The 25,255-nt window shown below is 48.3% G+C and overlaps 11 protein-coding genes across 15 annotated transcripts; 7 read left to right on the forward strand and 4 right to left on the reverse strand.

Moving 5' to 3' along the window:
- The first annotated feature begins 309 nt into the window (after window positions 1-309).
- PPTG_04229 (hypothetical protein) lies at window positions 310-1,985 on the forward strand. Its single transcript, XM_008898097.1, has 2 exons — window positions 310-385; window positions 485-1,985. The coding sequence occupies exons 1-2, from the start codon at window positions 350-352 to the stop codon at window positions 1,913-1,915; spliced, it is 1,467 nt and encodes a 488-aa protein (XP_008896345.1). The 5' UTR covers window positions 310-349; the 3' UTR covers window positions 1,916-1,985.
- A 78-nt stretch (window positions 1,986-2,063) lies between these two features.
- PPTG_04231 lies at window positions 2,064-5,406 on the reverse strand. 2 transcript variants are annotated; one of them, XM_008898099.1, is made up of 3 exons: window positions 4,834-5,406; window positions 4,633-4,758; window positions 2,064-4,563 (listed from the first exon to the last, which is right to left on the reverse strand). In XM_008898099.1, exons 1-3 carry the CDS (start codon window positions 5,343-5,345, stop codon window positions 3,246-3,248), a joined length of 1,956 nt encoding a protein of 651 aa, XP_008896347.1. In that variant the 5' UTR covers window positions 5,346-5,406; the 3' UTR covers window positions 2,064-3,245. The 2 variants fall into 2 exon arrangements, with proteins under 2 accessions (XP_008896347.1, XP_008896348.1); XM_008898100.1 differs by having other exon boundaries at window positions 4,633-5,406.
- Window positions 2,073-3,847, forward strand: PPTG_04230 (hypothetical protein). Its single transcript, XM_008898098.1, has 4 exons — window positions 2,073-2,459; window positions 2,517-2,664; window positions 2,727-2,763; window positions 2,835-3,847. The coding sequence occupies exons 1-4, from the start codon at window positions 2,125-2,127 to the stop codon at window positions 3,230-3,232; spliced, it is 918 nt and encodes a 305-aa protein (XP_008896346.1). The 5' UTR covers window positions 2,073-2,124; the 3' UTR covers window positions 3,233-3,847.
- A 1,363-nt stretch (window positions 5,407-6,769) lies between the features above and the next one.
- On the forward strand, window positions 6,770-7,929 carry PPTG_04232 (hypothetical protein). Its single transcript, XM_008898101.1, has one exon. The coding sequence runs from the start codon at window positions 6,807-6,809 to the stop codon at window positions 7,866-7,868; it is 1,062 nt and encodes a 353-aa protein (XP_008896349.1). The 5' UTR covers window positions 6,770-6,806; the 3' UTR covers window positions 7,869-7,929.
- PPTG_04233 (hypothetical protein) lies at window positions 7,900-13,143 on the reverse strand. Of its 3 annotated transcripts, XM_008898102.1 has the most exons (3): window positions 12,931-13,143; window positions 12,704-12,860; window positions 7,900-12,639 (listed from the first exon to the last, which is right to left on the reverse strand). In XM_008898102.1, the coding sequence occupies exons 1-3, from the start codon at window positions 13,071-13,073 to the stop codon at window positions 7,966-7,968; spliced, it is 4,974 nt and encodes a 1,657-aa protein (XP_008896350.1). In that variant the 5' UTR covers window positions 13,074-13,143; the 3' UTR covers window positions 7,900-7,965. The 3 variants fall into 3 exon arrangements, with proteins under 3 accessions (XP_008896350.1, XP_008896351.1, XP_008896352.1); XM_008898103.1 differs by having other exon boundaries at window positions 7,900-12,860; XM_008898104.1 differs by having other exon boundaries at window positions 12,704-13,143.
- A 60-nt stretch (window positions 13,144-13,203) lies between these two features.
- PPTG_04234 (hypothetical protein) lies at window positions 13,204-14,699 on the forward strand. Its single transcript, XM_008898105.1, has 2 exons — window positions 13,204-14,450; window positions 14,513-14,699. Exon 1 carries the CDS (start codon window positions 13,383-13,385, stop codon window positions 14,349-14,351), a length of 969 nt encoding a protein of 322 aa, XP_008896353.1. The 5' UTR covers window positions 13,204-13,382; the 3' UTR covers window positions 14,352-14,450; window positions 14,513-14,699.
- A 236-nt stretch (window positions 14,700-14,935) lies between these two features.
- PPTG_04235 (hypothetical protein) lies at window positions 14,936-15,247 on the forward strand (the record flags this gene model as incomplete). The annotated part of the gene is made up of 1 exon (XM_008898106.1): window positions 14,936-15,247. One exon carries the CDS (start codon window positions 14,936-14,938, stop codon window positions 15,245-15,247), a length of 312 nt encoding a protein of 103 aa, XP_008896354.1.
- Window positions 15,248-16,528: 1,281 nt separating this feature from the next.
- Window positions 16,529-17,053, forward strand: PPTG_04236 (hypothetical protein). The gene has a single exon (XM_008898107.1). The coding sequence runs from the start codon at window positions 16,755-16,757 to the stop codon at window positions 16,932-16,934; it is 180 nt and encodes a 59-aa protein (XP_008896355.1). The 5' UTR covers window positions 16,529-16,754; the 3' UTR covers window positions 16,935-17,053.
- Window positions 17,054-19,608: 2,555 nt separating this feature from the next.
- On the forward strand, window positions 19,609-20,345 carry PPTG_21593. Of its 2 annotated transcripts, XM_008898406.1 has the most exons (3): window positions 19,609-19,729; window positions 19,834-19,978; window positions 20,057-20,345. In XM_008898406.1, the coding sequence occupies exon 3, from the start codon at window positions 20,072-20,074 to the stop codon at window positions 20,264-20,266; it is 195 nt and encodes a 64-aa protein (XP_008896654.1). In that variant the 5' UTR covers window positions 19,609-19,729; window positions 19,834-19,978; window positions 20,057-20,071; the 3' UTR covers window positions 20,267-20,345. The 2 variants fall into 2 exon arrangements, with proteins under 2 accessions (XP_008896654.1, XP_008896653.1); XM_008898405.1 differs by having other exon boundaries at window positions 19,609-19,978.
- A 335-nt stretch (window positions 20,346-20,680) lies between these two features.
- Window positions 20,681-21,134, reverse strand: PPTG_04237 (hypothetical protein; the record flags this gene model as incomplete). Its single annotated transcript, XM_008898108.1, has 2 exons — window positions 20,681-20,884; window positions 20,940-21,134. 2 exons carry the CDS (start codon window positions 21,132-21,134, stop codon window positions 20,681-20,683), a joined length of 399 nt encoding a protein of 132 aa, XP_008896356.1.
- A 1,033-nt stretch (window positions 21,135-22,167) lies between these two features.
- Window positions 22,168-22,617, reverse strand: PPTG_04238 (hypothetical protein; the record flags this gene model as incomplete). The annotated part of the gene is made up of 1 exon (XM_008898109.1): window positions 22,168-22,617. One exon carries the CDS (start codon window positions 22,615-22,617, stop codon window positions 22,168-22,170), a length of 450 nt encoding a protein of 149 aa, XP_008896357.1.
- Window positions 22,618-25,255: the final 2,638 nt, after the last annotated feature.

A 25,255-nucleotide genomic window follows, 5' to 3' on the forward strand; every position in this document is an offset into this window, starting at 1 on the left:
CAGGGGATCTAGGAGCCAATCATTGCATCTCTACATAGTCTTACTATAGGTGACTTATAGTTTGTATTAGAAACCAAGCTAAGCTTACCTATAAATTCAAGTGCCAATTTTCAGCCGCCTTTTGAAGCTCAGTTTCGAAAGAATGACGTCACCAGATGCAAACAAACAACAATTTCAGAAGCGCGTCTCAATCTCCCGTTTAACTATCTGTTTCCTCTAATAATTACATATAAATGAAATTTATTAACTTTGTCGAGCAGCTTCACTAAAGCTCTTAACATCGTAACGTCTCAGCTCAAATGCCGCCATTACAAAAGTGGCGAACTGGACTCAAGCTGCAAGGTTGGCCATGGAGATCTTCCAAGACGGCGAGCTGGAGGCCGAGGTGAGTCTGCTTACTTACGCATTAGTCCCTTCTCCCAGTCGACTGCTTCAACTGACATTGGACCGTTTCTCTTTTTATCTGATAACACCGTTATACCAGATGCACAAACGCGACCTGAAAGCTAACAGCCTTGGTACCTGGTGGAATCTCTTCTCCGAGACGTACGAGGAGTTGGTGCAATCTATCGCCAGTCCCGTGCGAGCTGAATACTCGGCTCGGGAGCTGGGTGATCGACAGTTCCGCCTTGGCACTGTGCACAAGGAAAACGAAGAATTTGTGCGAGAGGATTTTTACCTCAACAATGCCAGAGGAGAGCCCTTGGCGTGCAGTTTCTGGCGTCGTAGAACAGTGAGAGATGCAGATCCAATCACAGATCTCGCGAGCTCCTCGTCATCTTCCTCGTTGAACAGTGAGGAGGAGAAGACGGTGGTTGCATGTTCCATGGAGGCATCCCAGGCAGAGAGTGCGAGTGGCACGGATAGCAGTAGCAATTCTAGTTGGAGCAGCCAACAGACACCGAAGAGTACGGCTATCGACCCATGCATCATCTATCTGCATGGTATGTCAAGCTCCCGCAAAGAATGCGTCTACTTGCACCGCAAAGTGCTGGCTGCGGGTTTCTCACTTTTCGCATTGGATCTGTCAGGCTCGGGTCTTTCTGGCGGTGATCGCGTATCATTTGGGTATTTTGAGCACGATGACTTGCGGACGGTGGTAGATTATCTGTATGCTACAGGACGTGCGTCGGCTGTGGGTTTTTGGGGGCGCGATATTGGATCGGCTGCGGCTTTGCTGCATGTGAAGGAGCGTATGCCGTATCACTATGAAACTATGACGCTTTCGAGCAAAAACGCAAAGAAATTGGAGGTCGTGGAGGATAAGGAGAATCACCACATTCTGTGTATTCCTCCAGTAGCTGGACTGCACTTCAGGTTCAACAAGTACAGCGCAGCAAACGGGGACTTCGTTCTACTTGCAATTGACAATGTTCCTGTCCAGGGTTTAAACCCGACAGCATGCTATCGTCTTATTCAGCGGAGCTGCAAAAGAAATGGCGGTACAGCTCGCTTACAGGGTTTCAAAAAGCGCTCTTCTAGTGACACTGGAGATGACAAGTTCATCTTTGCTTTAACGGCCGACAGCGCGTACGGAGACATGGAGCAAGTAATTTGGGATATGTTACAGATGATCACCAAGAGCGCCGAGCGACGTAGTCTGTTTTTTCCGTCTGCGATGGTCACAGCGTCGCAGAAAATCCTGGCGAACTCCATCGGGAAGGCTGGAGGATTCAGTTTCCGCGATGTGCGGTTGCTCGATGCAGTGCCATATTTCACACTTCCGTGCCTCTTTATCAGCGCCTCGAAGAAGGATTTCTTCATGCCAGAACATGCTAAAGCCCTCTTTGACCGGTATGGCGGCTCCAAGAGCTACATTCAATCCACAGGCCAGATTGATGACAATCGGCCAGCCGAAGTGCTAGACACGGCGATTTCCCACTTCAGCAAGAGGTTCAAACTGCTTAAGATATGAACGGTAATGGTGGACAATGGTAGTATGTGAGTGACAATTATAAAATAAATTCAACGTTGTATTTTTTTTTACTTTACTGTTATTTTAATATTAAAAAAGAAGAAAGAACAAGAACATTTAAAATAGAAGAAATCACAATAATATTTTACTTTATAACAACTGAAGTACTATGTTATAGAAGATAGCACAATAAGATACACTTCATAACTATGGCAGGGATCTTCGACAGATTCCGGTTCGGCGCCAAGCGCGAGCGTGACGAAGATACGGTAGACGCTATTCCATGCGTTGAGGACAATTGCAACGATACTGCGGAGTCTGTTGCGGACGTTTTTGCGAAGAGAACCAAGAACAGACACAAGGAGCCAGAGAGCGAGAAAGAAGCTCAAGCGAGCGGCAAGTGGCAGGAACGCTGGCATGCCATTTGCGACGACTGCTTTGAACAGGCTCTGCCTTGTGTTCACTACCCAGATCGTCGTCTTCGCTTACTTATTGTAGGTCATAATCCCTCAGACCATGCATGGAAGACTGGGTATTCCTACAGGTGAGTGGCTAGTAGCCTGTAGCTGAACCAGTATCCACACTTACTGTCGACTTGCAGTAACCCAACGAACCGCATGTGGATGTTATTGACTGGGACACTGTCGCCACACTCGTGGGAGGGCGTTGTGCCTTCAACGGCGAGTATCATGGAACAAAACATCTTGCCTACTGTCCATGGTGTTGGCTTCACGTCGATCGGACTAGTGGTAATGATTGACATCTAAAGTTGCGATGCATATAACCTAACGCTATTAATTGCCGTGATCAGCCTGGCAATGATGCTTCAAAATACGGCAAGGCAACAAGTATGAAAGTCCTTTTACTTCATTCATCAGCGTGTGCTAACCCTTGTGCTTTTATTCATCCGTATCGTTAGTGGAAGCATGGCGAGATAGTTTCTTCCAACGGCTACGTCGCCATGCTGCACAAGTTTGTCTGAATGACCACGATGCCATCGTGAAACAGGAAGATGAAGGTGAAGAAGCTCAACAGACCGAGTGCACGCTTCCACACGCCCCGATATTGATCGCGTTCTCCGGCAAGCGGCAGTTCAGCTGGTTGTTCTCACCACCTTTGTCCAAGATCGAGAACTACGGTAAGCAAACGAGATTCCCTCCAGGATGGCCACGCGAGCTTCGTGCAGATAGCGAAGTGTGGGTTCTTCCCAGTTCCAGCGGTCGAGCTGCCATGACCACGGCGCAACGTACGCTGCCCTATCAACAGCTAGCGGAGCGTCTTCATCAAATTCCTTGGGGTGACATCAAGAAGGAGTAGCATGTTTTATATTTTACTTGGAAATCATGCTCAAGATCTCGCCGATCTTCGGTCGTTCGGACGGCATGTACGACAGACAACGCAATGTTAACTCGCGGAAGGCAGCAGGAGAGTCCTCTGCGAGCGATGGCTTCAGGCGCTGGGCAACCACCTCAGTGGCAATAAAAATATCAGCCATGGTATGGCCACGTTCCTCCGATACGTGTTCAAACAGCTTGCTGCGCGACGAAATCTCGCAGAAAATAACACCAAGCGCGTACACCTCAGCTGCTGCTGTGATCTCCTCGCCCTTGAGTAGTTCAGGTGCCCGACTAGCGATATCTCCGTGTCCGAATGACCTCACAGGTACCAAATCCGTTCGAAGACTCGAGGCATAGTCGAAGATGTCCAGCTTACAAGTAAGCTGAGCGTCAAGGAGCACACTTCTAGCCGTCAGATTCCGCGACAACATGCTTCCTTGGATGGAGCGAATGAAGTCCAATCCACTGCAGATATCCTTGCACATCTGAAGCCGTTGAGGCCATGTCAGCTCGACCTTGTTATCCGCTAGTACCGATCTGAGACTGCCCTTGGACATGTGCTCCACGACGATAAGAACCTCTTCGCGATCTGTCCAACTGGATCCCAAGAAGGTCACGATGTTATCGTGTCGAAGTGGGGCATACGATAGTCTAACAGCGTTTAGTTCCTCCAACACCATATTCAGCTCTCGAGGCACAAACTTGAGCGCAACAACCTTCGTGTCCTGATACTCGCCCAGCCACAGACCTTGAATGCCTAACTTCTTGTGAAGTATAACCTGGTCCTTTCCGAGATCCATATCTGCCAGAATCTTCGAGTCTCTCGATGGACCATGCTCTAACTCAGGCTCACTCCTGCGACCGCCTCCAAGTAAGTCGTCCTCGCGATTGGTGAACGTCAGTCGTTCATCGACGAATTTGCTCGCCTTCCTCTTAAACCGACGGAAGAAGGAAAGCACCACTACTATCACCACCGTGCACGCGCAGGCCAGTGCAATCGCGGTAATCGATAGCGTGCTGCGAGAACTGCTGGTGTCGCTGGCTGACTGTGTTTCAAGAGATCCGGTAGCTTGCGTGTTGTCGGCGCTGCCTGGGCTTCCAGTGTAATAAGACGTATTCGTGTTCTGCACGTCGTCCACGATGCAAATTGCCAGCTCGCCGACAGTTTCTTCCTTTATACACGACGATGATCCACTGCCAGTCGATTCCACAGTGTTCCCTGTGGCTCTGAAGTCCGAGATGTTTGTTAGCTGCTTGTACTCGTCCTTCGTCAACTCAATCGGCCCAGAAATCGTGTTGTACTCCAATATACTGCAGCAACAAAGATTAAAAAGTCAGCACAGCCTTCTCTAGAGCGTTAACAAAACACAATCAACATACATCGTTGTCACGCCAGCCCCCAGCACCGCAGTCGGGAACGACAGGTTACTCTTCCGGATCACAACCTGCTGGATCGTCCCCGAGGCTCCCAGCTCTAAACTCTCTACAGTAGAGCCATCGATCATCCTGCAGTCATAACAAGTAGAGCAACAAAAATATAAGTATCCTATCCTGTATCGCCCTTCCTCCCTCATAACTTACAATTGGTTCAGATCCACACCCGCGGGTAGCCACTGGTCCTCGAACGTCGCCTTCACGCCGTCCACATGAACCTGCACAAGTCCCGAGAGTTCCGCCAGTGCGTCGTTGCCAAAAGAAAGCGACAGGTCCACGCTCTCCAGCGGCGTGGGGTCTGCCTGTACTAGTAGCTGCGAGACAGCCACGTCTAGCCCGTCTGAGAAGTGTACGTCCACCTGCACCGTGTGATTGGCGCCTCCGTCTTTTGACAGCATCTGTGAGACCGGTGCGCTCCAGTTATTAAGCTTCCACTCGCCCCCAGACACATATGAGTCCAAAGTGACAGGCGAGAGGTCCTGCGATTTCATCAAAAGGTCCGTGAGCGCAGCGGACGAGAGCTCCAGCGGCACTAACGTCTGCCCCGAGGAGAGAACACTGACGTTGCCTGTATGGGAGAGCACGATGCGCTCGCTGGCAGACGCTCTGAGCGTCTGCAGCAGCAGCAACAGCATGGAGCAGCGGTGTCGGGTCTCCATTCTCGAATGGCTTCTGCGAACTCGAGGAATTTTTATGATATACCGGTTTTACCGGTGGGATGCTGTTGGGTTTTGTATGGTGTGGAAGTGGACAGACGTGGTGCTGAAAGTGCTGGGGCATGGGCGGGGCTGGAAAAAATGATCCTTTACATGGCAGGCACCAAGTTATGGCTGGTGCGACGCGAAAATGATCAGGGCGGAATGATTGGCGGCTTTTGTCATGGAGTTGACACTGAAGTGCAGTGTTTGGATCAACTACGTTGTTTGCTACATGTACAGGTCGATCGATGGCAGTAGATGGAAGGAGGCTCCGAGAGCTCGCATTTGACGATGCATGCAGTAGAGAGTGTCCTCGACCAAGATGGAGCCACGAAATGACGCTGAGGAAGCTTCTTCAGGAAAGCACTGCGATCTGCAGGGCCACGTAGCACCGGATACTCGTGCAGCGAAAGACCCGCAAAAAATTGTGAACAACCTCCAGCGCTCTCGCTCTCCCAACACGGTCAGCGACAGCACCAGCACCAGTGTGATTTCGCAGTCCGGCGGAATACCTTCACATGTCAACAAGCAATTCTCAGATTGCCGACCAGCTATCCTGCTGGTCCAGCATTTTTGTGGCAAGTTCCTCGCCTTCTTCTGTTGTTGCGGAGGTCTTCCGCTTTGTGGCTGGTATCGCTTAGTTCGAGCACAACACTTTATAATCGTTTGGTAGTGTTTGTGCAGTCTCTTCAGTAAAACAGTTGTGTGGCTCCACAACCCGCCGGGCCTGGAATGGAGGACAACTAACCATTTTCCATTTTACTAACGTAAGAAGGTCATTGCAATGGTTGCGGCTTAGAAGTATCGACGAAGGGAAGCTGCTGCATTCAGATGGTGACCGTTTTTTCTGTGAAGTCCGTTCTATTAAAAAGGTTATCTTAATAAAAAGCTTTGGCAATATTTGTTCATACGCGCAATTGGTATGTCCTCTGTAAAATATAAAGGTACCAACAAGAAAACAGAATAGAGTCTCATCTTCATAATCATAAAAGTACCAGTAACGCTGTAGCATACTAGTAGTAATTGTAAATATTTGGCGCCGGCAAGACTCGGCATTCGACTTGAGATCTGAATCTATGGAGCTATCTTCAAACTACTGTCTAGATCGTAGAAGTAACAAGCTTCATTACCTTTTTCTGGTACGCACACTATTCAAAGTATGTGAAGCAAGCCTGCAGATTCGGGGAGTTAGAACCCGGCCTCCGAATCTATCCGTATTCAAAGACGGTGTTCTTCACTCAAAAATTATGTCTTAAATGGTGGACCAAGTATGCGAAAGCTGGAGTGTACTTTTACTGACAGTGAAAATTCTAATGAATGTACTGTTTTATGACAGAAACATGAATCCCATCAAGAAACATAAAGTATGCCAATCATCAGGCTCACGATGATCATCATCCATTGCAGCATAAGACACGCGAGATGACCTTGACGCGGTGGACGGCGGCGTCCCTGGTGGCGTCGGGTGCGCTGTGTGCGACGCTTGGCGCTTGGTTTGGTCGCTATCTATTGACACGAGGAGGACGACAGGGCCATTTACACAATGACGATCCTCTGGTAAAGGAATTGGAGCAGGAAATTGAGCGACAGAAGCAGCTCCGAGCGCAGGAGCGGACAGGACGGACCAACGCAGAGCGGGAGGCGCGCGAGGCGCTACAGCGGCAGCAAGAAGCAGCAGGCTACAACTTCGAGGCCGTGGCACACGTACAGTCATGCTTCGCGGACCGCCGCGGCACTCCGAGACAAGGAGGTCTCGTGGAGAACTCTCGAGCCCGCATCACGTTCAAGACAAATATACCGCCAGCGAGTCTCGAATGCCTGGAGCAGTTTAGTCACCTCTGGGTGCTCTTCGTCTTCCACGAGAATACCAACCTGGCCAAGGGCGCTCCTAAGACGACGTTCCCAGCCAAAATCGCCCCACCTCGCCTCGGAGGCAAGAAGGTCGGTCTCTTCTCGACGCGCACACCGCACCGCCCCAACTCTATTGGACTCTCGGTCGTCAGAATCGAGGCTATTCGCGACCGATGCATTGAAATCAGTGGCCACGACCTAGTGAACGGCACACCAGTGCTGGATGTCAAGCCCTACGTGCCGGCAGACTACGTGCCCGGACACGTTGTCCCGGGTTGGGTGGCTGCCGAGACGGACGTAGTGACAAGACCAGTTGAGTTCACGCCGGAAGCTACGGCTTCACTAACGGAACTAGTAGACGCCAAGTTGTCGTCCTTCTACTCCAACGTGGCGGACTTGAAGACGGCTATCGAGCAGATGCTCATTCTAGATATTCGCAGCGTCCACCAGGGACGCGGCCAAGCTGCGGAGACCCAGCACTTCCAGTGTCGCTTTGATACTGTACAGATCGAGTTCACGACGCTGGAGGAATGCATCCGCGTATTGAGCTGCACACGCTACACGACGCCGCACGATCGGTCACGCCTACTACTGCGTCAAGCTTTGCTGAACCAACAACAAAGAGAGGAATAGCACACGCTTCAGAATACCAAAACCAACAACAAAAGGTTATGAACTCCCCTCTCTATTTGACTCTTGATGATCAGGGATACAGTTGACAGACCCACACTTACGCAGCCTGAGCAGCGTATTTCGCCTCGGCGTCCTTAATCTCTTGGTCCAGCTCAATCCACGACTCGTTGAAGAGTTCTCCAGCGATGACACGCTTGGCCATATCCAGCTTGGGTTCCTTGTGCTTGGGGTTGTTGCACAGGTCGATGGTCTTGGCTGCCACCTTGGTGTCGTCACTGCACCACGACTCGCACCAGAGCCACTCCTGTGGCAACGAGAAGATCGGGATCTGGTGCTGCGCGTAGTTGGGCAGGTCCTGGTCCAGATTCGCCAACGAGTTGGGGTCAGCGCTCAGCTGGCTGTACACTGCACGCAGCATATCGCCGGCCGCCATCTGACGGAAGAGCGCCAAGTCAACGACGTACAAGGCACTGATGTGGTACGGCTTTCCGCGCAGGTGGTCCTTCCAGTACCCTTGTCGCCAGAACTGGAAACCCACGTTACGAGAGTCGCAGAAGGGCGTGTAGCCGTACGGTTTTCCTTGCAAGTCGAGTTCCCAGAGTTCCTTTAGGTCAGCACGCACGACTTGGTCAGCATCCACGTAAATGATCTTTTGCACACCCAGCGGGAAAAGCACGTCCAGGAAGAGAATCTTGTAGCCCCAGATAATACGCTGCTTCTCGGTCTGTTGACGCAGCCAGTTCGGCCACTTGTACGTCACCAGACGAATGTCCATACCAAGCTCTTCGCGCAGCACTGGGATGGATTTCTTGAAGTCAGGAGACAAAAAATTCTCCAGCAGCCAGAACGTCACCGGGTTGTTGGTGCGCTTGAGCACACTCGACATCATGATCTTGACGAATCGTTCGTACAGGTAGCCAGACGCCACCGAGAACACGTGAATCGTCTCACCCGTGCGCTCCTTGTGCTGCACAACAGCACTGTCGTTATCTGCTTGTTCTGCTTCAGTAACTGCATCTTGAATCTTCTTGTCGTCCTGCTTGCCCATCATGTTGAGCATTGAGCTCCAGTATGAGCGGAGAGCTCCATCGTCCTCGCTGGCACTCGACTCTGACTTCGATTTTTCCGATGCTGCGTCCTCGACCGACTGAAGCAGCTCTTCATGTTCCATGCCCTCTTTCTTGCGTACATACAGCTGAGAAATGTGCGAACCGAAGTCATAAACTGTGATGGGGTGGGTCTCCAACGGAAGTTCGGTGTCTAGGTCAATAATGTCATAGAGTTCAGCGGCTCTACCTCTTGCCAAGTGCAGTGACCACACGCCGGGTGTAGCCTGAAGTTGGAAGTATCCCAGGTTCTTCATCACAAGAGTATCACGGTGCAGCAGCTGAGCTCCAACCTCGCGCTCAAGAACTAACTGCAGACCGTTGGGAGGCGAATACATGTTGAACGTCGTATCACGGCATTGGCCATACACGAGCAGACTCTCCAGCTGGAACACAGCACTCGTTGTAGACTTCGCCGCTGCAGGACTGTCAGGATCCACTCTCAAGTTGTCCAGGTCATCGCCCGCGTGGAAAGCCTGTACGTTCCACGCCTCTGGAGTGTCGATTTTCATAGTCAGAATTGGTTGCACGGGCAACTTACGGAACTCGACGCTGGTAGCAGCAAGCGACGACTTCTTATCAAACAGGTATCTGTAGAAGCGTTGCAGCGGGAATTCCGTGTACTCGTCAGCAGGAAGGAGAACCAGTTCAATGGTAGCGTTTAGCTGTGAGTGAAGCATACGAAGCAAGGAGCTCATCACCTGCGCTGACTCCGACAATGGATCGACGTAAGCAGCAACCTGAAGAGAAGGATCGCCCGGCAGACGAACAGTGTTGAGAGAGTTCTCCTCCACATTCATTTGGGGCGTCCGATCGGTCTTCACGTACTTGTCAACGATGCCAGTGGTCTTCATGATAGCAAAGCTTAGCTTGTCAGCATCCCTGGCCTTCAGCGTGGCACTGCGCTTAATGAGCGCCTTTGCCACAGGTTGAGTGCGGTATTTCAGATCAAAGTTCACGATAGTTGCCACATCTTCGTCTGACAGCGACTGAGGAGGAAGAACCACTTGTCTTCCGTTGATGAACAGATGCGGAAGGGCAATCTTGGACGAATCTTCCTCACTCTCGTGCGCATATGATGGCGGGAATCGCGACCGCAGGAGCGTGTTGAACTGCGTAAGCACACCACGCTGCTTGGTAGTCAGCCATTTCCCTGTCTTACTGCTGAGAAGCTTAAGTACCTTCTCGTAAATCGGGTCCTTGTCATTTTCGCTCTTCGATGTCTTGTTCCAAATTCCTCTGAGCTTATCCTTCATCGTGTTGACAGATTTCTGCTTGACAATACAGTTCAGAGCTTCCAATACAAACTTCAGGTGGACTTCATTGTCCGAATGTCCGATAGCAGCAATAATAGCAGCCGCGAGCTCACCCACAGTGTTTCTATCGGAATCATTCAACTGTGCCACAACTCCAACGCGTAAGGACTGCTCGGAATCCTCCAGTACAGCCTTCACAACCCGATAAGCATGACCGGCGTCTCGTGGGTCGTTGAGGTCCACAGGGAAAATCACAGTCTGCTTTTTGGGCAGAGCTCTCGAACCTGGAGCATGCAAGTACGAGACTGCGGGTCGTGCTGCAGCTTCAAGACGACCATCGACATCGTCAGCAACGAGATGGCTGGGCGTCTTGACTTCCATGTCCCCCGGTCTGCCTTCTGAGCTCTCAAAAATCGATAAGTAAGCAGGATATGCATCCTGCTCAGCCAAGAGCTCCTCAATGAGATCCATTTCACCATTCAGCATACCTCGATGAGCCATGTTAACGTACAACGGCTGGTCACGCCCGAAATTGGCCATCATCGACCTCTGAATGTCCAAATCTTTTTGAACGACGCCATTGAAGACGAACGAGTCCAACGGCAGATGCTTCAGATGAATGAACTCTGTCATCGCCAGGATTTCGTCATCGAACTGGTCGCTATTCAAACACTCCAGTGCCTCTTCTTCATTGTCTTCAACCGTTCCAACCCCTCCTGCTGCTTCAGCGTAGGCTTCCACCAAGCGTTCTACCAGAACATCAGAGCTTCCATCTTCTCCAACTCGCTGCAGGAATCCCGAGGCAACTCTTGTAGGGGTGATTCGGTTCTCTTCCTTTTCAACTTCAGTAGTTTCCTCATCACCACTCTGTGAATTATTGGTTTCATCGTCCTTAACTGCAGCCTCAGCATTGTCCTTGGACTGTGCCAACATCAACAGCTTCGCGAAATGCCAGGGACTTGCCTTGTCTGTAGTTTTGAAAGCCTTGTACTTCTCCACTACCGCTTGACGCTCATCAGACGTTTTGCTCGCCATGAGCTCCTTCGAAGAAACGAGAAGTGCCCACTGAACAGGAGCGCCACGCATCCGCATAAACCCGATATGGGACAGTGCAGCACGACCTGCACCAGTCAATGGATCCATAACAAGCACGCATTCGTACATATTCTTGCGAACGAAGATGAGGTTCCACGCTGGGCGTCTGAGGATGTTCAAATCCGGTGACCAGTCCGCAGAGTTTGGATCCGTCTCGATATTGTTCAGGTACAGTGGAGTGGATCCACCCATGGACCCATGCACGTGAATACGAACCACTGGCTGCTCCTGGTTCGTTTCACGCACATGCTTGAGCATATCTTCCAGTTCTGACTGGTTCAGGGGCAAACCACCAAGCTGCTTGGCCACGGACCACTCTTCTTTGAGTGTTTTCATGAAGTCAAACACGTTAAACGAACGTTCCGTTGGGTCCACAGCGATGCCGTTCATAATGAACTTGTTCTTTAGTCTTCTGTTGGCGGCCTGCATGCGTGTGAGGGCAATCTCTTCGCGTAGCTCGGTAGAAATCGACTTGCGCGAGAACGCCAGCTTTTTCGCCTGGACTGGGAAGTCCTGTGATAGCGTCTCAAGTCTCTTCAGCGGGTTCTTAGCGTCCACGATAGCACGGACCGCACTCGCGCCCAAATCTTTCAGATGCCACGCCTTCAGTTCCTGTTCCTGCTCTCCATCGGCCTTCTTGACAAGGATATCGTAAAACTGCTTAAGATCATCAGCAATAGCTCCGTGGCGAGCCATCAAAGGCTTGAACAGGAATCCGTCGACTTCTTCATCGTCGATTTCCTCCTCCTCTTCGTCTTCTTCTTCCGCACCTTCCTCGTCATTAGCAGTATCATCGCCACCAGTTTTCTTAGAGTCGTCAATTGTCTTGTACTCCATGTTCTTGATATCCAACGCCACACCATATCCCTGCAGTAACGTGTCTAAGGGCGAGTCACGCGGGTAGTGACGCACCATATACTGAATATTGTTATTCTGCGCTTGCTTGACGAGTTTCTTGTGGAAAGCATGGAACTTCTCCGTACCCACAAGACCATAGAGAATCGCCGACATTGGGGTTTTCTCGGAGTCCGATGCAATGAACGGATACTTGTGGTCCACCTGCAATTCGATGTCATTGACACCTGCAGCCACACAAGTCTGATCCTTGTTCTGCTGCTTCTTCTTGCCACGTAAAATAGCTTCCAGCTCGTCCACGGAACAGGCAACTGACTCCACACAGTGTGGTTCATTGTAGAAAACTGCCCACGTGTCTGCATCCTCTCCACATGGACGAACACCCGAGTCCAGACCCAACTGTCGGAACATTTCCACCTGCACTGAGTACGTTCGGGTCGCCAGCATCAACTCCAAGACCTGCACCAACAATTAAGCATACATAAGAAATCATAAATAAAAAAGTATCTTTTAACTTCCGCACATTCTTGGATCCGGCTGCGATGCTCTCAGCAACAGTCACTGCGAGTGTCCCCAGGGCATCCACGTCGTTGCCCATGAATTCCACATATGCCGTGCGCGTCTCTAACTCCTCCAGGAACTGCCAGAAGTAAAGGGGATTCTCCTCCGCCAAGAATTCACTGCAAATAAGAATTACTCCAAATAAGATAGACTCACGAATAATTGAGACCCTTTACTAGAGCCACCGACCTGGTCTCCATAAGAGGGAAGAACGGGGAGCTTGGCCAACTGGCCGTCAGGTTCACGTGTACACCACGCGCAGACGTCAGCGAGGGCTGCGCGGCTGCCAGGAGCGCCGCTAAGCCCGCGCTCAGCCACGTCGTCGGCCGCATCGTCTCCTTCAAAGTGACTGAAAGGGTATCCACGTGGAAGAACTCAAATAAAAGACCCTCAACAAGGGCTACTATTCAGAGTAATTCAAATCCCCTCATTGCGCATATCGCTGCCTCTCTATTCGCATAAGTCTCCAATTGTGAGCGGTTCGCACTCCACTCGCCAGCGGTTAGATCTACGCGTGCTTGTTCTCCTGGTAGCTCTCGCTACAGATATCCAAGCGCCCTCGCCGTGCGTGCACCGTCTCCGCACGCGCCTGCTCTATCCTTCTATACGTTTATTAATCTCTACAGCGCCCCGTAGTAGCCATGAGCAACCCGAATGCGCACCGCAAGATGACGCCCAAGGGGCAGATGAGCTCCAGCGGCATGGGGCCTGCCATCATGCACCTGCCTCCGCACCTTAAGGTCATGTTTGAGCCCAACCCTCCACTGGATCATCTACCTCGACTAGTTAAGCGCAAGATGCCGCCATACACGGGCCTTGCGGGTTTCTTGGACGTTTTCGAGTCGGTGAACCCCCCTCCTCGCGACGTCCAGGAGACACCAAAAGAGCGTCGCGAGCGCCGCCGCCAGGAGAAAATGGCGGCTAACGACGCTAAGATGCAGGAGGACCGGGCCAAATGGGACCCGAACGCCGAGGACCCGCGCAAGACGAAGGACGCATACAAGACGCTCTTTGTTGGCCGTATCAGCTACGAGACCACGGAACAGCAGCTACGCCATGAGTTTGAACAATACGGACCTGTTAAGAGTGTGCGGCTCGTGGAGGATTCAGAGGGAAAGTCGCGTGGCTATGGATTCGTGGAGTACGAGAAGGAGGCAGACATGAAGTCCGCTTACAAGTACGCTGACGGCAAGAAGATCGACGGCCGTCGCGTGGTTGTAGATGTCGAACGAGGACGTACCGTGACGGACTGGCTGCCGAAAAAGTTTGGAGGTGGCATTGGAGAGACTCGCAAGGGAGGAGCGGATGTCAACGTCAAGTACTCGGGCAGAGAAGCGATCGGACACTTTCAGGTCGGCGCAGCGCGCGACGAAGGAGCGTCGAGGTATGGAGCTCATGAGCCTCCGCGTGATCGGAGTCGCAGTCGAGGACGTGCTGCTGGGGGAGATCGTCGGGATCGACGCCGATCTAGATCTAGATCGCGGGACCGTCGACGCGATCGTGGCCGAGACCGCAGTCGTGACCGTGACCGTGGTCGCGAGCGGGACCGTAGCCGCGATCGCGATCGTCGAAGCCGCAGAGATTCTCGTGACTACTCGCGTAGATACTGATGCAGGTTCCGATAGCTGGGCAGCATTTGTCGTAGGTATAATTGCATCGTCAGCATGCTTGCTGTCATGAACTGAGGTAAGACACATTCTACTATCCACGTAAGTATTGCTTGGTTGCATCACACACCGCCATCTTTCACAGATGAAGTTTCTGTTACTAGTAATCCACAGCAACTACGAAGGAGTGCATGATCCTCGCGGGTAATTTACTCTCTAACGAGGATCGTGCACAACTTCACATCCCTCTCGTGTTGAACACTCAAATGTCAGCAACCACGTTTCTCAAAAATACGACTAGTAGGATTTATCGTAATATGAAACTGTGCCGGGTGTAGTGTGATTCTGCCAATATGTAGTACTTAAAAGTAATATAGTAGTACTAGGAAACAGGAAAAGGTACGTACACCCCCAATGTTTTGAGTCTGCTAGCAATTGCTTGACAGCTAGATAATGACCAAAAAGTTGCGCATGGTAATTGCTCCGAGAAAGGTTGAGTAGGAAAGATGGACTTATGACAACTGACACGTTTTCTCAGTTTCTGAGATTGTCCGATGACCGCGCATTGCTCAAAAATTCTTAGCAACATGATGCGGTTCTACGAGCTTATTCTCTCGTGCCTGCTGATCTCATCTATTGGAGCGAGCACGTGGAATGGCGCGTGGAAACGAGCGGAAATGGTGGAGTCCCTACAAAGAACTGGAGGTGTTGAAGAACCCAAATCCAGCAATCCGAAAGGTATCGCTGAAATTTCCGACAGATTCTTAAAAACCCAAGGCAAATCTGATGACGATTCAGACGATGATAAGGACGACGACGATGACGATGATTCAGACGATGACAAGGATTCTGATGATGATAACGACGACTCGGACGACGACAACGATGATTCATGCTAGCATAAGCCCTTACTACCTACCGGGACAACGAAAGTCGCATCGTCTTCGACTGAAATACAAAAAAAACGAGATCACCTAGTTTTTTTGTATTCGATTCATTGGTCGTAAAAATTCGAGGAAAGCTTTTAGGTTTCACAGCTCATCACGAGATGGCTCATTCTCAAATTTTCCCTCCTCATCACAAGAGTCAATACCACTGGTTATTATGCACTTCACTGAGCTTATAACATTGGCCTTGCTTGGAATTGCACACGCTACGGTACCCCAAAACAAAGCAAATACCTCAAATACTGCTGCCTTTATTCCAGTGTCTGTGGCGGCTGACATCAAGCAACAGCATCCCGACATACCAACTCATAGCACTGACGATATCATGTCGATCCGTCCATCAGGTCGGGAAGGCGAACGGTTTTTGAGCGGCGACGACGACGACGACGACGACGATGATGATGATGATGATGATTCCTGCGATAGTTTCATGGATGGTGATGACGATGGGCCATGGGGGCATCGGTTCGGCGAACCGTTTTGGCATTAACACTGTGAATGTGGTAATGCGATTCACATGTCTAGCAGATTCCTGTCTAGCACATGAAAAATCAATTCATTTGTTTAAATTCACCGAAGCGGGCATGGCATCATTTAGTATCCAACGTCATATAACGGATTGAATCAAGTTCTTCAAAAATAACGATGCAGCTCTCTTAAAGCTACATATATCGAAGTATTGATTTGCCAACTACCACAACAACGTATACTTACCTATGCCTGGATAAAACCAAGTTACTCTCGTACGGGAGGCAGGATACACACCCCTTTCTTTTTGATAAACGCTGGGTTGCTCTTTTACAAAGTCGTAGTAAATCCAAGAGCGTATGTTTTCTTCCTCACCGGATCCCAAACAAGCAATCAGACGATGATAACAATTCCATGACGCCATCTCGACTGAGGTGTGCCGCACACTGTGCGGACCAGAGCACGATCTCGTCAAAGCATTCATGATTCTCACACCTTTCCATAAATACCGGCATCATGGTTCTCTCCTGGTTTTATGGGTATTTACTGGTAAATGATACGAAATAGTAGAATAATTCAATAGAACCCGTCTGAATCCTACGAAAGCATGACCTGCTGCAAAGGTCCTCTGTTTTGAGTACAGCTCTAACCGTTTGCGTGCTAAACTATAATAAAAACGCAATTGAAAAGAAAGCGAATGTGATAACATTTGATGATGATGTTACTGCTAGTACCACATGGGAAATATCATTCTTCATATCATAGGCTTTGCTGGAGAGAACTGTGCACTTCGAATTGTCCGAGTTATCACCAGCCTCACTTTCCAATTCACGCCCCACGGCTCAGATCCAAGAAGCTTGCGAGGCACGCTTTACCGACCACAATGCTCCTTACTTCCGTTGTTAGCATCTGCTCCCTCGCACTTTTGAGCATGGTTTCGACTGCAGAGATCCAGACGGTTCCTGTTCCTGCCACAAAGCTGTGAGCTGACATGAACATGATGCCGCCACCGCAACAGCAAGAGCGCCACTTGGGTTTCTGGGACTGGCTCGTTGAGAGCCCCACAGCTGCTCCTGCAACCCCGACGCCAATCACCAACACCTACGCCAACGACGACAAAGGCTTTCAGGGATTCGACTGGACACTTGGTGGAGACAATACGAGACAGTGAGCTCTATGCGTCTAGTGATGTTTCATCTTTGCAAAACAAATATTCGCAGGAAACTAGAGGGTTGGGCTGGTAGTGACAATTTTTTGTGAGACGATACCGGTATTGAAAACGATTTTTGCAGTTTACTTTTAGCCTCTTAAATTGTGTGGCGATATCGGGATTTTTGTGATATTGGTCAGTTTCAATCCATTGAGAAGAGAAGCATTCACAACCGCAAATTCTTCATCTCTTCTGCTGTGGAGGCCCCCGCTCCACTTCGAGCTCATACCTTGCCGCCGCGGCAAAGAGCTAGCTGTTGCGGTTGTTATATCTACGCATTTACGCATTCACTTACATACTTCACACATTAACGTGTGCAAATTTACGCTCCAACCTTTCACTTATAAAACGTTGTGAGGCCGGCCTGTATACTGCGAAAACAGGTAATGACCGAAGTGATCTCGTCTGCTGGCGTATTTGGGAGCTGTGGATAGTTGTTCGTGGCCATTTCTACAAAAGCAGATTCTGCGGACATTTGAAGCCCACAATGCGCTAAAACTACAGCCAACCCGAGAGCCACGAGAACTGTTGGCACACACTTGATGCGCCTTGAAGAAAGGCGATCTTGATCAGGAATGAAAGTTGTTCTAGCCAGTTGACGCAAGTCATTTGTGCTCCTAGGGATTGTATAGTTATGGCGCGCTGGACCGGTAACATAGTTGTGCACCCATGTACAACGCTCGATTTTGAATATTTTAAACAATCTGTTCTATTAATAAGATACTTCATATTTTGAAAAAGTGATGGAGCTACAGTACATAGCCAGTTGTTGGTCCATCCTATTAGAATTTAAAAATATCGGTGAATTTACCTGCACGGATTAGTAAACCTGAATCATCGATACAAAATCGGATTATATAAGAATATTCATTTAAAATTTGTTAACGCTAAAATTTAGTAGTGCACACCAAAGAGTTCCCGAATTAATCCCTATTGCGCTGTCCGTACTACTTACGTAGCACTACCAGGAAAAAGATTCATATATAGCTTACATGTACATGAATGTGAAGCTTTCAGTTTTCATGTTGCGTATGAAGAAAATCCTTCTATTTTCGATTTCTTATTCTATTGGTGTTTGCAACGTCATCACCAGCACTATTTATTACTTAAGTGTATTACCGTACCTCACAAAAAGACTGCTTTGACTACAACTCGAATGGAACTCATATTTTACCATTTAAAAGTGAGCCAACGGCGCAAAGATCTTTCTTAGTGTTAAGATTTAGCTCGATATTTCCAAAAGTCGGATGGTTCTTAACTCCAACTCTTAGCAGCTACTTGAGGTTTTAGATGTCTGGTTCAGTAAAATCAATTTGAGAAACGTCGTTTTCTTGAAGATGACCCATGTGATCTTAAAAAAAGCTGATTGTCGGACTGTCTATGACCTTGCTTGAGCCTGTTGAACATGATTCGAATTTTCAATCCTGATTTTGGTTTTCGTTTGCCATTGAAACGGCTGCATCTATCCAGTGAATCACTTGCGCTCGGTCAACTGTGTAGCTGGTAAGCTAAAAGCAGGCAGAGTGTTTGAATTGTTGTTTCTTGATCCTAGCTTCTGCTGTTTCCACGCCAGTATTGGCCCTGGTTTTTCCTCGATAGATACGATTCGAGGTAGATTTGTGCGTTTACGTTCTTCAACTTGACCATCTTCCTGGGCTCTAATGCAGCTAGTGTTGGAGGCGGCTTGTATAAGGGCTTTCTCATTCTGCACAGAAACACGAGGTGTGAGGGCATCTATGGTCAACCTATTCCTCTTTCATTAGCTAGATGTCCCTTATGGGTGGTGGGTGGTATCCAAACGTTAGGTTGGCAAGGACTTGAGTAGTCTGCTAGTCAAGGATGGTGCGGGTAAAGCCTATAGTACGCGCTCATTGAGGAAAGGTGCTGATACGGCGGCAGTACTAGCCCTCCAAAGTAAGCGTCTATCTACGATGTGGCTGGTCTCTAAGTGGTGCCCAAAACCGGCATTTCCGCTAATAATCGGTTGGAAACCATAATCTAGGTCGCATTGCGGCAGATTTGCCAGTAAATAGAGAGAGTTAGAAGTCTTGCCAGTCCCATCCAATTCCCATCTGGCGGTGGATGGCAAGCGCAGGTGAAACAAGCATTCGTTGCATCCGGAGCATCGTTTTCACTTAACTAAACAAATCGTACGGTCGGTTTTCAGGCATGAAGTAGGTCTGTAATGGGCTCACTGTGTGCCCACTACTTCGGCTTACACGTTAGCGCACGTGTATGAGGAAGCGTAGTTTGCTTAGACTTAGATTAACTATACTTAAGCATAGATTTCCTTAAATAAGAAAGCAAAAGCCGATTTTTACCGTAAAATTGAGAACTGTTATTTTTGCTTATGTTTTGGGTTTCCTCCTAAAGTAAAATTCTAAATGAAAGGTGTTTGCCAACGAGTGATTGGCAGAATCCTGCTAAGCTAATTGGTTGAAAGAGATCGCCTTTCAACCAATAGGATGTCTAAATGCACACAAACCAGTGGTCTGTCAAATGTAACCATTGGTGTATCTCACACCAACGTGAAACCCATTGTCGTAATCAAGTGGCTACATGTAGCCACTTGCGTGTAACCCCGTTACAAGGTCAGCCAATGGCCGTCCCCGTCCATGGCACGCCAAAATTGGGGGGGGGGGGGACGCAACCAACGGCTTGATCACAGTGATCTGCGTGGTCCGAAACTGTGCTGGTTGCTGCAGCAGAAGTAGATAGTTCACGCTGAGCGTTCCGAGCACCCGACCGTCCCTGTCGTGCGTTTTTTTTCTTAGCGTGTTGTGACGATGCAGACGCTCTAGAGGACTTTCGCTTCACAGCAGCTGATCTTCACATTTTTGCTATCCATCTGACCCTCCAGAGTGAATTATGAGCTGCAATTGGGACAAGATGTCCGCCGTGGAGGTACTCGCGATGCTGTGCTATCGGTTTGTCGTACCCGCCCAGGCTGAAACGACTTTGGAAACGATCGGCGGCATCCTGTTGACGACTCGTCATCACCACATGTAAGTTGCTAATCATATTGTTATTGTTGCTACAAATATTTGACCTAACTCCCGTGTACTATCTAAATATCTTCCTAGCAAATCAACGGAAAGATGTCACCTTCTCTCACAAGTATGTCTTCCTGCAGCGGTATAAACGCTATCCGGAGCCTGTACATGTGCGAAGTGGCGGGCTTGCGAAACGATGCGTGTCTCTTCCTTGATGAAACAAAACAAGACCCAGAGCAACTTCAAGCTTTCAGAGAACGCAGTACGATGGCTCTGTCTACGGTCCTAACCGAGTTTTGAGCTCGTCATTTAAGGGGTAACTCGCTTACTTCCCCATAGAAGCGGTTTAATACGATACTGAGTGCCGTGCGAATCTCGATACAATGATTATTATTATTTGATCGTGAATGGTCACATTTAGATCGGCAAAAGAAGCACCATTTAGCCCCAGTGCGTTGCACAAATTACTATGTCAACAGTTTTGATAACCAACTGCAATACTTGCATGCATGGGGGGAAATCAAAGAAGTGATTTCTTTAGTTGCCCTCTTCCGACAATCGAGAAATACCAAACCAAATAAAAGCACAATGTTGTTCAAAGTGTCTATTTACTTTTAAACAGCTCTAGCATTACTAGAAATGGTTCTTGCTCAACTTTGCGATCCTGCTTGAGCTCTTTCCTTTCTGTCTCTTACTGATCAAGTACTCACTCTTTTAGCTCCAGCTCTTAACGGCGCAATGACACGTCTTCGTCTTTGCAGAGCTGCCAATCAGCTCCATGCTTGTCAGCTGGGTTTTCACCAGCTCGGACAGCATCTCAAGGGACTTGGCTGCGCGCACGTCGGTTACGACGGGAACGTATGCATTCGAGAGCGTATCTCCATCAGTAGCTTTACTGGCGGAGCGTGCTGGTCTGGTCTGCTGTGTTTAGGCCGTGATAAACACGAGCTTACCAACACACGGCACACGACACCCTGTCTTGTTGTTTCGGCTGGGTAGCAAGAAGCTTATCCTTGTCAATGCGTGCATGGTCGGCGACCAGTGTCGCCAGTTCCGTAAGTAGCACAATTCGCGGTGTCTTACCTTCTGCGTTTAAAGCCACCTCATCGCTTAGTTGCTCTTCTTGCAGCGGCACTTCTCTCACAGTCACTGCCGTCTCCTCTTTCATTGCTATTAACGCTTCCTTTAGAGACGCCAAATTTTTGGTACAGCTCACAAGTGCTCATCGGCGCTCTGCGCGCAAAATGGTGGTGAAGGAATTGGTGTGCGGCACACTCGAATCAATTATGCGAGGCGAACGATTGAGGAATGCATTATCTAGCGATCTCATCACCACAAAGTCACTTTCTTGAAATCAAGCTTCTTTTTGTATAAACTAGATTTGCAAAATAACAAGATATAAATAGACATTGTCTAGCCCAAGAGCAGTATGATGCTGCTATTCATCGACGGACTTACCTGCCGAAGAAGTAGCTCCTGGGAATCTAGTTGAGAATTTGCTGTTTTGGATTTCTAACATTAGGTGGACTCTCCAAATAAAACGTTAGTTCTGGTTTAGAATGAAAACGAAGTAATACAAAAGCACCATTTGCAGTATAAGGATCGAAGAATATAATATCAAATTGAATTGTAGAAACGTTAAAGGCGTTATAAGCGCTTATAATCGTTGGAATGCGCACAGTTCCAATAATAACTTTTTATTGGAGCATTATCACAATGATATTTTGCTTGCAATACTTAAACTATGCTTCCGAGAATTGGACCGACCAGATCCGAGATATTAAGTTTTTTTGTTGACAATGCTGTAATAATTGGAATTCAATTGTACTGAATTATGAGAGTCTATATGATATATTACAGTGGTATTATACTAAACCGTGCATAAGCATGTGGAAGCTCTGGATTATATCGCAAGTTAATTAATAATCACAAACGCTCCATTTAGATTGATGTCGCTCGAAGGTTAGCCTAACGCACTTTGCCGGATACGCTTGCCACGCAAGCAACTTCATCATCCTGCAAATCATGCGGACCGGACTGTTTACTTGCATTATCACACTAACCACCGTAGTCTCACTATGTAGCTCCTAAGTCATTACGGTATGCTCCTACTAGTTTCGTTTTCAATATGTCCTACTTCGTTGTCACTACTTCTGCCTCACCCCAGTTTTGCTTCGATAGCTGCGCCATCATGGGTCGCTCTATGGAGCAACAGCGTTCTCCTGCATACCAAGTCCGATAAGATGAGTATCGTCGATCACATCGATGTCTTCGCAGTGGCAGGACCCGCACAGAACCCCGTTCCAGAGATCCACTTTCTCAATCGCGCGCAGTTGCAGGAGATTTCCAACCACGAAACGCGCATCGTCAAGGTTTCTGCTCCAAACCGTCACCCGGAATGTAAATCGTTGCTGCGAAGCGTGCGTAAGCGTGCTCAGCGTCGACGAAGCCGTTCGAAAGTCCACGAGTGAGCAGGCATCTATCAGGATGAGATGAACGCCACGAGAGAAGGAGCTTTTACCATTCAGACGGAAGACTCCACGAACAGTTCCCGCTCTCCCTACACGCTGGCGAATATCTGGAACAGAGATAATAGTTGTTTCTTCCTGCTCGTTTGCGCGAGCTTGCTGCGGCTGTTGAATAAGTGACATGGATTCCGGAACCTTTAGTGAGTGGGAGACTTTAGTGGTAAAATAAACGCAAGTCAATGTGCCCTTGGATTGAAAATCCACAATGAAAGTTACGACGAGTGACCACAACGAATACCTGCGACGTTGTGCTTGAACATGGCACAATTGGGACGGTAACGTAAGACTTAACTGTGGAAAGTAGGTTGGTTAACTAAATGAAGAAAATTTGAAAGCAATAGGTGTAAGCAATATCTAAGGCTGTTGGATCTATAACAAAAGAAAGATACTTTGTAGGGCGTTCGAGTGGGTAAGGATGTGGCTGCGACGGTGGTGTGGGATGTGGCAGTTGGAAAGTATTGAGGCGCCATGAAGTTCAGATGATTAACATAAGTACAAACTTTGGGGTGGGAAAGGTAATGGCTGCGACGGTGGTGTCTTACCACACGAGGCTGTAGTAGTTAGTGCTCAGTTCGAGTCGCTATTGCCCCTAGTGCTACATGGTGAGGGAGGAGAGAAAAAGAACTTGTGGCTTGTAAGTAGTCATTATCCTAGAGCTCGTAGGTAACAATTGTTCCTTATGATTATATCATTGTCAGAGTGTTGGTCGTAATGTCGCCCGTAAATGACTCAAGTAACATGCATTGGATATTAATAACATGTACACGGTGATTAATATTGACAAGTCATTTAAACCTTTCTATATGTTTTTTTTCATATTAAGCAATACAGTTTATATGTTCTCGTAGTGATTCGTACCTCCAGTTGTATCGCCCCAACTACTCTGGATAAAATCCAGAGAATTTCAGGGTGGGCAGAGAAGCTGCCTTCTCCCAGGATAATTCTATTGTCAACAGCAGATTATTCGCTCCAAAAAAGTTGCCTGTAGTGCAAGCAACTTTCAGATCACATCACAACACACAGCCTGCACACATCTTAGTGTAATGTGTCACTCGTCGGGGAACTTTACAAACCGTTGAAATACACTCGTGAATCACGAGTTATTATGTGCTACATACTCTCTCTTGGCTTCAAAATGCCAAACGCAATATCATCACAGCATGCGCGTCGTGGATTCATTTCTAACCGTCAGTGTGCAATTTAACTCATAGCGTTATCAGCTCCCAAAAGAAAAAAAAATATGACCCTATGGTGGTCGACTTCACCAACGTATCCATAGCGCCACTTTCTCGAAAACAAAGCTTCTTTTTGTAAAACCAGCTACGAGAATCAAGAAGCAGCTCTCACGCTTTCAGTCTATCACGATGACAGAGATATGTCATGAATATTCGAGAATGTTGTTTATTGGTGCTAACAACACTCGTAGAAGTAGCTTTATTTTGGTTATAATAACTCGCGTCGTTGGCAATGTATGCGAGTGCCCTAAAACTAAATAATTATATGACGCTCTTACCTGGCATGTGCAACGCGCGGTTCGCTAAGGGATTGGCGCTGGGGCAGCCTAAGGGAAAATGTCAGTTTAGTAGCTGTGGTCTGGTACCCTCACTAAACCATCAATATCTTGCATATAAGGATCCGATTGACACGTGCCAGGCAGGTAGCGTTGAAAAGAGGAGAAACAACCTGATTTTACGGATTGTCTAAAGAGTTAATTGAAAAACGTTTTATTTTTATAAGTGCTTTCAATGTGATTCCGCGAATTGGTAGTTTAGTAGCCCACTTGACTTGATTAAACTGTGCGCATAGTTTATGGAGGTGTCTGCGACCAATAAAAATCGTTTACCATGATTTCACTCGTTTTAATTGGCTATTAATAATAAGGAGGGTTACTAAACATTAGTAGCCCTCCTTAACTAAACTGACGAGGGCTACTAAACTGACATTTTCCCTTACGCAAACACCGCGCAGATTTGCGCGTGTTCGTAACATAAAACTCAAAATTTTAAACATTATACAATATTTGAGCCGAAACCATCAGCTTTTCTTGTCATTTATGTAGAACGAAAGTTACAAGTCCAAGACGAAAAGCTTGTTGTGGTGCCCCTAATTGGCGGTTTACCTTAGTTAAACAAAACGCTACAGTGCCATTTCGCAGTCCTCCCAGCCTAGCGAAGAACCCTAGTTATATTGGTACTTGTACGCAATGTATCATTGAAAACAAGATGATGATGATAGATGGCCTTCTATTTGATTTTTCACCGTTGATGGTAATACAGAAGAGGTCTACTGGACAGCCTTAGCGCAGTGAAAAGGTATCGTTAACAAAATAGAGAGTTTTGGTGCAGCAAAACGTTTACGGTACGCTGTTGTAGCGTCCATAAGGCATTGGTCAGCCTGAAATTTGTAAATGCGGTAGGTTTAGTGGTGGAGATGAGGGTGAAAGCAAAATGCATGTTACAATCATCTGAAGTTTGCTTCACTCCATTGCCGGTATAAACCACTGTGAAAACAGTTCGACTCCCATTATTTGGGGAGCCATTCAAGCACCACACATAATAGTATTTCACCATATCATGGTGTACCTACCTGGCCCTGACAGCTTTCCAGGCAGAAAATCAGTAAGAAATCACAGAGCCGTACGTTGTCCATTCCCAGGCGAGGCTGTGAGGATGTTCTGCTTCAAAGATGCTCCAAACTGGAATCCAGCCTGAATGCTGGTTTGCGCTCCACGACGCAAAGCCTAGTGATAACGCGTAGAGGA

The sequence above is a fragment of the Phytophthora parasitica genome (genome assembly GCF_000247585.1).
Source record: "Phytophthora parasitica INRA-310 unplaced genomic scaffold supercont2.6, whole genome shotgun sequence".
In the NCBI taxonomy this organism is placed as follows: Eukaryota; Oomycota; class Peronosporomycetes; order Peronosporales; family Peronosporaceae; genus Phytophthora; species Phytophthora nicotianae.